The 11,301-nt window shown below is 38.3% G+C and overlaps 1 protein-coding gene and 2 long non-coding RNA genes across 3 annotated transcripts in view; 2 read left to right on the top strand and 1 right to left on the bottom strand.

Annotated features, from left to right (window-relative positions):
- Positions 1-10,336, top strand: part of emx3 (empty spiracles homeobox 3) — a 19,452-nt gene extending 9,116 nt beyond the window's left edge. The window contains 2 exon segments of the mRNA XM_051420164.1: positions 1,805-1,989; positions 6,438-10,336. Coding sequence (XP_051276124.1) covers positions 1,805-1,989; positions 6,438-6,605 — 353 coding nt within the window. The 3' untranslated portion in view covers positions 6,606-10,336.
- Positions 1-11,301, top strand: part of LOC127374740 (uncharacterized) — a 39,710-nt gene that overhangs the window by 22,796 nt on the left and 5,613 nt on the right. The window lies entirely within an intron of this gene.
- Positions 1-11,301, bottom strand: part of LOC127374707 (uncharacterized) — a 40,584-nt gene that overhangs the window by 23,753 nt on the left and 5,530 nt on the right. The window lies entirely within an intron of this gene.

The raw sequence follows: 11,301 nt of genomic DNA, 5'->3' as shown, positions 1-11,301 counted from the left end.
AACAAAAGCAACAATATGAACATTTAAGAATTCAACAAATGTTTGAGTGACTCAAAATATTAATAAATAATCAAAAATCTGTTTAATAATTCGACTGTAAATATAATATATATAAATATCTGATACTCAAGCCAATAACACCTGAACAGAGAGGATCAATAAAGTCTGTTTTAATTCATCAAACTGCTCAAAGTGAAACATTTCCTGTCAGATTTCAGAATAAAAGCTCTTTTATTTTGACGTAAAATCGCAGGATTTTAGATGATAAAGTTTATGAGACTTGAATGTGAACCTTTAAAGTTATGAGATATAATTATTTATAATTAAGTAGTTGAGTGTTTACAGCTGTGATAACCTTCAGTCGCACGTTTGATTAGATGTTAATTAATAAAACCAGAATAAAACTCTGATTATTTATCATTTTTAATTCATCTTCATTGTCTGCAGTTATTATTGTGGCACTAAATGATTAATATTATCATATATATATATATATATATATATATATATATATATATATATATACAGTTTGATTTTGGTTATTATTATTATTTCCTCCGTATTTATTATTTATGTCTTTTATAATAAACATGATTCCAGATATGTTTATGATATAAAAACTAAATATAAAAGCAGATAATTTACATTAATGACATATATACAAATATAAATAATGTTTCTGTTTCTGTGACGAGTGTGTAAAGTGTGTTTGATGACATCATGCTGTGGCGGCAGCAGCGGCGATGAAACGCTGACTCAGACTGTTTGACTGCAGATCCAAATGCAAATATCTGCTGCTGGTGTTTGATCAGATTTACCTGAGAATCCCAGAGCAAACACACACACACACACACACACACACACACACACACACACACACACACACACACACACACACACACACACACACACACACACTCCTGAAATATCCATAAAATATGCGTCACTGAGTCAGTTTATTAATGATAGATAGATGAAAATAGATATCTTAAGGACAAAGATTGAAACCAGTTATATTTCTGTCTGTAAATCACAGAACTAATCAGATACTCAAAAATCATAATTTATATTTATATTTACATTGTTTTCATGATGGTTTTATTATCCAGATTCAGACCTTATTTACACATAGCCAATCAAATCTTGCCTATCTTGGGGCAGCCGGTAGCTCCCCCGGTAGCTCACCCGGTAGTTCATCCGGTAGCTCTCCCGGTAGCTCACCCGGTAGATCACCCGGTAGCTCATCCGCTGAGTCCTTCCTGCAGAGTTTGACTTTGACCTGCAGCCCTTTGCTGTGTGTCATCCTCTCTCTCTCTATCACCCTTTTTCCTCCTTATCTTCAGCAGTTGGTCAAAGGTTATTAAAGGTTATAAAATGTATTTTGTAAAATGTATTGAATGAATGCTTTTTACAGACATAAGTCCCAAAGTGCTTTACACTGGCAATGTACAACAAAGGGAAATAAAAGCCAATAAAAATACACTATAAATACATAAAGCAGTGTTGTCGGCCTCACACGGGGCACCACATGAAGACTTTCTCGCGCTTTATACGACATCACCTGACTTTGACGGCAAGCACCGGAGGGAAAACCTACAGCGTCATATTCACTGACTGAGCAGCTGAATTTGTTTTTATAAAACGTCTTAAATGTTCAGTTGAATCTGTAATTTAAAGATCATTCAACAGTTTTTGTGTTCTGTTCATGTTCCTGTTTCACTTGGTTCCAGACGTGTTTCTGTCTGACTGCAGGTTTTAATCATCGTGTTGTTTGTTTGTTTGTTTGTTTGTTTGTTGTGTTCAGGGGAGGACAGCAGTCCGGAGAACCTGCTGCTTCACGGTCCGTTCTCCAGGAAACCCAAACGGATCCGGACGGCGTTCTCACCGTCTCAGCTGCTGCGACTGGAGCGAGCCTTCGAGAAGAATCACTACGTGGTCGGAGCCGAGAGGAAGCAGCTGGCCAGCGGGTTGTGTCTGACCGAGACGCAGGTAGGCATGATGGGAAACTGAGGGGCAGCAGTGCATGATGGGAAGAAGATGGGCAATGTTTTTATTATCATCAAACCTGAATTTTATCAAATGTATCAAAGATCAATAAAAGTGAACAGAAAATATAAATGAATGAGTGAGTGAATGTCTGTATGATGAGTTCAGGTCTGATCTGAGGTCAGCTGGCGTTGATCCAGATCCCAGGACTCGGGTTGGGGGTTGTGGGGGAGGTGTAGTGAGTGAACAGTTAGTCAGATCCGCGGCGTTCCCGCCCTCCCCGTTTTCTCAGGAGTGATTGACAGTGTTTGTCATCAGGTCGCCACGGCGATACGTGGCCTGACGCCAGTGAAACGCGGTGAATCATCCACGATGAGCTGGTTTCACAACCGAGGACAGGAAGAGAGACAGCGGGCATCAATCAGCAGCTATTAATCAGCGTTACAGCCTCTGCAGTCACTGCGCGTTTATTGACGATAATGATCCAGTAAAAAGACTCACGGCTTCCATCCAAAAACAGACGGCTCGTAAAAACATTCACGATTCAAAATACTGAATAGTCAAAGTAAAGTCCTTAATGAATGTAAAGTTTAAAAGACTTTAATGACATTAGACATTTTGCATAATGAGCACTTTTGTGTAGTTTTAGTGAAGAAAGGTTTTGAATGCAGAACTTTTACTTGCAAATGAGGATTTTTGCGAGAGTTGATTGTCAGTAGTTCTCTTCCTCTGGTGATCAAAAGCATTGCTCTGAAGATCGATTCCTTTCAACAGATCAATAAAGATCAATCCGTATCAATTTCAGGCTTAAATTAACAACTTCTATGTTAGCCCCGCCCACTTCCACGTTAAGCCCCGCCCGGTCAGAGCACGGATAATAATGAGCTCGCTTGTCCCTCATTTAAAGGAGGGAAACATTAGCTGTTAGCTGATTTATATCAATCGTTAGTTCGGTTGCATTTTGCTAACATTAGCTTTCAGACTAGCTAGCTAACAATTGATGTAGATTACCTAGCTACAGAGCAATATGCTAGCTCGCTAACGTAGCTATAAAGTAGTTCTTTGTACCGTAGAGAGAAAGCGTTTGATTGATTATCAGGAATCTCTAAAATACCGTTAAGAACACCTGAAGACACCTGAACCAGGACTTCCTGTCCCTGTTGGACAGACACTGGAGGAGACGGACAGAAACAGAAGAGATAAAAACACTTAAATTCTGACAAAATAACAAAGTCTTGAGTTTAATTTGTGGAAGGAATCCAACGGGAAATCACCTCCTCGCACAGATTAAACTGTCCGTCACACACAGTCTGATCTTAAAGTGTCTCCTCGGGGCCGTTGGCAGCGACGAGCAGTCGATCTGGATCCTGTCAGACTGATTTAAGATCAGTTCACGCTGACAGATTGTGCAACTCGAGCTCTCAGTCGGGACTCAGCTGGACGTGTTTGAACCACTCCGCATGTCAGAGTCATGTTTTACCAGCAGGAAGATCTTAAATCACTGTGACGCTCGTACAGTCATTATTACTGTCAGAGGAGGAGAAATACTGCAGTAGTAGAGACTGATAGAGCTGATAGTGGTAGTGAATGAGTAAAATAATATTAAATAATAGCATAAATATACTAATAAAATACTTGCAAACGTACTTTAATACATCTTTCTGCTTGTGTCTCTACTGAAGCATCAAAACAGTTTAATCTATAAATGAAAAAGTGAAATTCATAATCAAGAAAACAGATGATGTGAATTATACCAGTTTTTAATTATACGGTATAATTATATCAGTGTTTCTACTCCCTGTGTGTAGTAACTGTAATAGTGTCAGTAATGTGCTTGTCATAGTAGAGGAAGGTGATGAGGTGATGGAGTAATTGTAGTAGATTCAAATTAATACGGATTTGTTTTTATTTGAATTTAAAGTAGTTAGAGAGGAGGTAGAGGGATTTACACAGGAACAGGAAGTCCTCAGTAAAAGTCCTGCATTCAAAATACTTATAAATATATCAGCATCAAACTATAGTTAAAGTATTCAAATTAAAGGTACTCATTATGGATTATTGGATTATAATTATGGATCTGGTAAATTAATTAATTGCTAATATTACATCATGAAGTTTATATTTTGTGTTATTAAATAATTTACACTCTGACTTTATGATAAATGAGTGAAAAGAAAAATGAAAATATAAACACATAAAAACTGTACTTCAGTAACTGTACTTAGTTACTCTCTCATATAGGCTGTATTATTAACTAGAAAATTCTTAAAGAACTTTTGATTGTGCCTTGCTCTGGCCCGTGACACTGGCCCATACATTACTGACACTGCCGAGTAGTTTACAGTACAATGAGGGGAGACACCCGTGTTTAATTCGGCGTACACATGATCCACTAACAACCACGTATTTTAATGACAAATCTTGTTTTTTCCATCTATTCCCACGATCTTCTCCCACTGAAATAGTGAGGCTGGTAACGAGTTGATGTGACAAAGTCGGCCAAAAGTTGGTATTTATGTATTATATTGATTCTGAATTGACCAGAAGACTGTTGAGATATGATGAGTTTTTTTCTTGTGTTTCTACAGTTATGTGCTTTTATGTAAGCGCAAATAATTGTTAATATATGGTATTTCTTAAATGGAGTTTGGCATAATATTGTCCTGGGATTATGCAGGAAGCGTCATGGTTTAATTAAAATAGGTAAAGTAACTAAATAAGTAATAACCACAATGATGGGAATAATAAGTATGTAGTTATAACAATAATAATAATAATAATAATAATAATAATAATAATAGATAATAATAATAATATAAATAACATGAATAACAATATTTATATTAATAAATAATACATAATTAAGAAAGAAAACTATTGGTAATGTGCAGTCATAGGCTGTGTAGGTTTTTTAAACTTTTAGAAGTGTCCACCAGACCCCCTACCTGTTAACATACAATGAATGTTGTAGACTTTTATTTTGAAATACCACCCTCAGCCCGAAAGCAATAGTGCAGTTACAGTCTGAGTGTCAAAATAAATCTAACTTCATGTTTTATTACTAAATCTGTATTACTTGTGTGATGTGTAACAAGTTGAAATAGATGGTTAATTAATTAATTTCAGTGTCTTTTGTGACGTTTAATTAGCACATTAGTAGCTTATCCTCTCTAGCTAGCAAAGCATTTTAATTAATTAGCCTTCTAATTCTCTTTAGCTAGCTAGCTAGAGCTAGCACACATAAACACATTAACCAAAGCTAGCACTTAGCTAACTGCTAATCGCTAGCTAAGTGCTAGCTTTGGTTAATGTGTTTAATTGTATTATGCTCCTGAAGGAGTTCTAATGTAAATTAAGGAACAGCTCATAGTAGGGTAAAATATTTAAAGTGTATTGTATTTATTTTGTGTTAATATTAAAATCATTCAGCTTTAAATTGTTTGTTTGTTAGCCGCCTGCTAATTATCTTTAGCTAGCCAGCTAGCGCTAGATTATTAATGTCATGTCATTCTCTGTAGCTAGCTGTGTGTGTGTGTGTGTGTGTGTGTGTGTGTGTGTGTGTGTGTGTGTGTGTGTGTGTGTGAGGCAGGCTTTGGTTGTCGTGGCAACCAGGGGAGACCACAGCACTTGAGACTCTTGAGAGAGACAGAAACATTTAAAATGAATCCCCTCAGAACCCATGGCCAGGAACGACCAAAATGAAAACCGAAAAGTCCGTGAGCGTCGTCATCTTGTTGACTATAGCACTGCCGAGTTTCAGTGGCTAAAGTTAAAAAATGTGACCTGGGGAGATTGAGAGAGAAGAGGTTCAACGAGCTCCTTTAAACATTTCTCCTCTACATTTTAACATGGGAGTAGATGGGGCCGTGAGAGGGAGTTGCTGGCGCATCAGTGCGTCTCCCGCCAAAACAATTTGTCTGACAGCTTCAGCAGTAGTATCACTGCGACCCCAACGGATTTACCTACGTTTCTATCTATAAATTATTTCTATAGAGTGACATTTGTGGTCTTGGAGCAGTTTACAAATGTATTTTTATATTTTCTCTCTCCCCACACTCTGCGATGATGTCCGCACTCTGGCTGTGAACATTCTGCAATACACACCCATTCATTTTTTGGACCGGTTTTGGCGATTTACCGGCAAACTGTTTGGCGAAGCTTAGAAAAGTCAGAGCACTAATGTCCTCACCGAGCCGCACGTTTGATACCTTTTTGTGTACGTGCACCAAAACTGCGGGAGGGAGCCAAAACGTACGGAAGAAAAAAATATTATAAGTATGGGGAAGAGAAGTATTGTGCTTTTTAAGGCACAATAATTATAGATTGATTATTTAAAGGGAAACTCTTATTGTTCAGTGCAGAGGAGGAGGAAGGTGTCTCACAGTACCTGTTGTATTAAACCTGTACTAACACGTCTGTCTGTCTGTCTGTCTGTCTGTCTGTCTGCGCAGGTGAAGGTGTGGTTTCAGAACCGCAGGACGAAGCACAAGCGTCAGAAGTTGGAGGAAGAGTCTCCTGAAGCTCAGCAGAAGAGGAAGGGCAGCCAGCACGTGAACCGCTGGAGAGCCGCCACACAGCAGCCGGGAGGAGAGGACGTGGACGTCATCAGCGACGACTAGACTGCAGCACGCACACACACACACACACACACACACACACACACACACACACACACACACACAGTCTCACTGTCAGCATCTAAATAACTTTAAAGGTGTGTTCAGGTGCACAGGGATCTGGAAAAAAACACATTTACAAAAATGTTCAATAGGTTGAAAAATATTTTGGAGTGAAAAGAATTCACCCTTTTGAGGTGATAATCTTTTTTGTTTAACTTAGATAAATGATCATGATCATCTTTCAGGGCTTTCAGAGGTTGAAAATTGAAACTTAAAAAGTAAAATTTTCAAATATTTTAAACTTAGAAAAAGTTAAAAGTTTAAAACATTTCACTTGCCTTTCAGGGCTTCCGTATGTGAACAGGATGAGCTAATGTGGCTAATGACGACCAAAACAAACTGGTTCTCACCTGGAACCAAAAAACAGCAGGTTAACCTGGATTTCAATGGTTCCAGGACCGGTTCAAGAACCAGAGATAATTTGGTGGAAAAACACAACAAAATTTTGCAGGAAATCTTTGATATTAAAAACAGCAAATATCTGCTGTAAATAAATAATAATAAATGATAAATAAAAAGATTAAAATGTGACTGTGGAGGAGGAAGAGCGCTGAATCCCCTGAACGCACCATCCAAAGGAAAACAAAAGTGCACAAGAGGCAGACATTGAACGCACCATGAAGCAACTTTAGATGTGACGCAGTGAAAAGAAAAGAAATATGAGCCGTAATAAAGATTTTAGAGCCTTCAGATTCATTAAATGTTGCAGCAGTCGGCCCAAAAACAACAGAAAATACTTTAAAGACTTAAAGTTTGTAAGTAGTTTACTTACTGAAAGCGGCGGCCCCTGTGGATAAAAGCGGTAGTGCTTCTACCTCCACACATTAATAATTAATATTTAGAAATATAAAATATATTATCTGTGTATGTCGCTCATTAAGAGGCTTCAGTATTAAATTTATTCTGTTTATAACCATAAAAACTCTTTGTGGTACATTTAGTCTAATTCATTAATCGAATATGGCTGCCTTTCTGCCTACATTTCAAAATAAAAGTATGATGTTGGAACTTTGTGTGATGACGGTGCGTTCAAGCTCAAACTCATTTGTTAAGCCGCTTGCCGACAGATTGTCTGGTTAATGACGAAGCGCCGGCATTTCGTCTTCTCTGATTTCAACACGATTCACTCAGATTGAAAATAAAACTTGTGACTCACTTAAAACGAGTAACATGATGCAGACAGAGTCAGGTGGAGGTGTTTTCATGTTCAGGCAGAACTTTAATTATTCGGCAGGTTCCTCTAAGTGGTCGCATCAATCTGCCAAAACACAGAAATCTTCCTCTGGTCTTCCTTTACGGCTCAGGTTTCTTTAGTTTGGTTCCTGTTGCTAAAAATATGAACTTCTAAGAACAAAACTCAACATTTTATTGGATATTTATTCTAATCTGAATCTTCTGTTGCTGCAGAGATTTACACACACTGACACACACACACACACACAGAGCTCACCTTTCCGAGGACTGATGGATGTCCCTGAAGGCATCGGCCGCTCATGCAAACAGCAGGAAACTCACCTGTTGACCTGTCGGAGATAATAAACAGCTACGAGGGAGGAGCTTAAAGAAACTGTCACTTCCTGTCGGAGTTGGACTGACGGCGAGATTCGACGCTTCAGAGAGGAAAAAAAAAACCAAGAATCTAACGAACAGGAGTCCGAACGTGGTCACAGCTGTTGACTGAACGGTTAAAGATGGTGGATTTTGGTGCCAAACGAAACCAGCGTCCTGAAAAAAGAGACGGTTTAAAGCGAGAAGCTGCTCTGCTGAAGGTTTGCGAGCGTCTGTTGGCGACAGACGGCGGGCGGCTCGCAGGAAATCTGCCCGACTCAACAACATGTCTGAAAGACAGAAAATAAGGTTCCTCCAGCAGAGAGAAACAGAAACTTTCTCCTTAAAGCATCCGGCTGTGATGTTCTTTACATTCCAGACTCCATTAACATTTCAGGGGATTTCAGCGGCTCTTTGTACGAGACTGTTGAGACTTTCAGTGAACAGATTCTGTCAAACAGTTTCTTTCTGGAGTCATCAGAGTGAAATTAATCAGATAAATCAGGTTTTAAACTCAGAAACAAACATTTGAGTTTAACGTTGACACCAAACACGCAGCTTTAACTCTGAGCTGAGAATGATCAGACAATCGAACACAGTTTGGTTTGGATTCCTGTGATCACAGCAGCGTTTCAGTTACTGTAAAGGAATCAGACTGTGAATGCAAACACACACATACACCATTGAGCGTATCGATTGAACTTTAACAGACGTCTGAAAGATCTTATCTTAGAGTTACTGTCGAAGCTAAAACAGGTTATGAAGCTGCTCGTTAACAAACTGTCCCGTTAGTGACCGACTCATGTTCTGAACCTCGGCCAACTTCCTCCTTTCCTGTACTTAGAGATGCTACATGCTAGGCTAATCTATGTTGAATTGTCTATCAATCGTTAGCTATCGCGTGTAGCTAGCTGGCTAGCAATTCATTTTGATGGGCTAGCTCGTGTTTTGCTACAGAGCAGATTAGCTTAGCATGTAGCATATCTAAGTACAGGAAAGGAGGAAGTTGACCGAGGTTCTGAACTGTGATTGGAGCACAGAGTGAAAAGGGGCGGGGCTTAGGACAGTTGAATCTGAACACAAGTTTTAACTCATTTAGCCGATAGCATCCTGGCAAAGCATCATGGGAATTATAGTTTATATTTAATCTTGAACTGTGGCTACATGGACGCTGTTAGCGTTTTATATTCATTTGACTTTAACGTCGTTCACAGAATAAATAGTTTATCACTGCTGTTCTCGGGCTTCATTTGAAAAGCATTCTGGGAAGTGTAGGAAAAGAACGAGTCAATGTGGAACATCACAAACTGATGATATTTAAGAGTTTATAGATTTAAAGTGAAACTCTTCCTGCTGGAGGAACCTGAGATCTTCTTTCTGCCCCGAATGGAAAACAGCTGTTTAATAATAATAATAATAATAATCTCATTAACTCAAACCAACAAGGTGTTCATCTGTCGCTCAGCTCAGAGCCGATTCGTTTGGGGACTATTTTCAGCGGCGGATTGATCCACATTTGGTGCTCTAGTGCGTATTCGGGGCAGTGTGTGTGTTCGTGGTAATGAAGGAACACGTCACCGAGGACACACACACACACAAGACATTGTTGGTTTGAGTCCATATGAAATAACAGCTCCTGTATATTAGGGTTGTTTTTCACCGCCTTGCTCAGCGGCACTGCGGCAGAGCAGCTGAACCCGCAGCAGTTTTCACTCTGCTGGTTGTTTGTTTTTTTTTTGTCTTTTTGGAAACAAAATGTAGGTATTTATGTAAAAAAATGGATTTGAAAAAAAGTATTCTATGCATCTGATGTGTATATAATGATAATAATAATAATAACGTGTGGACTGTTTGTTTGTTTGTTTGTTTGTTTGTTTGTTTGTTTCTTTCACTGCATCCGTTCATCTGTTTGTTTTCTGCTTCCCGGACAGATTTACCTCATCATCTCCTTATGTAGCACTTCTTCTTCTTCTTCTTAGTCAGATCTATTTTTTCATCGTTTTAGGATCGAATGCACTAACTGTACAACTCGCCTCCTTTCAGGAAGGAGACACGGGACAGAAGCTTTGTACTTCCTGTGTTCAGATTTGGAAAAAATATAAATAAAATGAAATGAAATCAAACGTTTGGTTTAAATCTGCTGATGTGAAGAAGAACCAGAACCAGATCGTCTGCAGCTGTTCCTTCCTCTTTTATTTTATAATTTAAGAAATACATCCGTCGGTTTTCCTCTTTTATAAGTTTAATTATGTTATTTTTTAAACTTAAACTCACAATCAGGTGTCTTATGTTTTAATTTGTGTTTGTATAATTAAAACTGATTTTGCTTTATAAGAACAGAAAACAGAAACACTGAAATGTGATGTGAGTCCTTTAAAAAACAAAGTTTTATAATTGGCAGAATATTTTGTTCTAAAAGAAAAAATTACAGTTTAATTTCGATTTAATACAGTTTGAATTTTAAAAGAAAGATTTTTTTATTTTTCGTTTTTAGTGTAACAGAGTTTGTATTATTATTATTATTATTATTATTATTATTATAATTATTATGATCCTACAGTAATAACCGCCTACAGACAGAGTGCAGTTAAATAAATAAATATAACTCAGAGTTTTTAAAGAACACTGTAATGAGTCGCAGTTTGTCCTGAAGGAAGAACAGAAACATGTTCATAGAAATATTAGAGCAGAAGCACAGAGGGCCGTCACACCTTGAGATTCCCCCCGCAGGTCGAAGCTGATCCTCGGCTGCAGCGGCGGCTCAGTCCCGGTCCTCCGGTCCTCCTGCAGCCGTGGACTGAGGCCTCTGCCCGCAGCTGCTGCTCCGGGAGCTCCGGCCTCTCTGCGGGAGACAGTTTTGTATATCTATAGATATATATATATCTAAAGCTCATACTGACGGACTGTTTGCAGATTCAGAGGAAATAATTAATCTTCCTGTTAAACTCTAATTCTCTCTGAGTCAACGGCAGTTTGAAATAAATAATTAAACAAAAACTCGTTTCAGTTCGTTAAAACTATCAAAACTTTTTTAGAAAAACGAGTTCAACCCCGAATTAGATTTTATTAAACTTTCTGATGTTTGCAG

The sequence above is a fragment of the Dicentrarchus labrax genome, unplaced genomic scaffold (assembly GCF_905237075.1).
Source record: "Dicentrarchus labrax unplaced genomic scaffold, dlabrax2021, whole genome shotgun sequence".
NCBI lineage: Eukaryota > Metazoa > Chordata > Actinopteri > Moronidae > Dicentrarchus > Dicentrarchus labrax.
The sequence above is the reverse complement of the archived record's forward strand: the minus strand, read 5'-3'. Positions and strand labels throughout refer to the sequence as shown.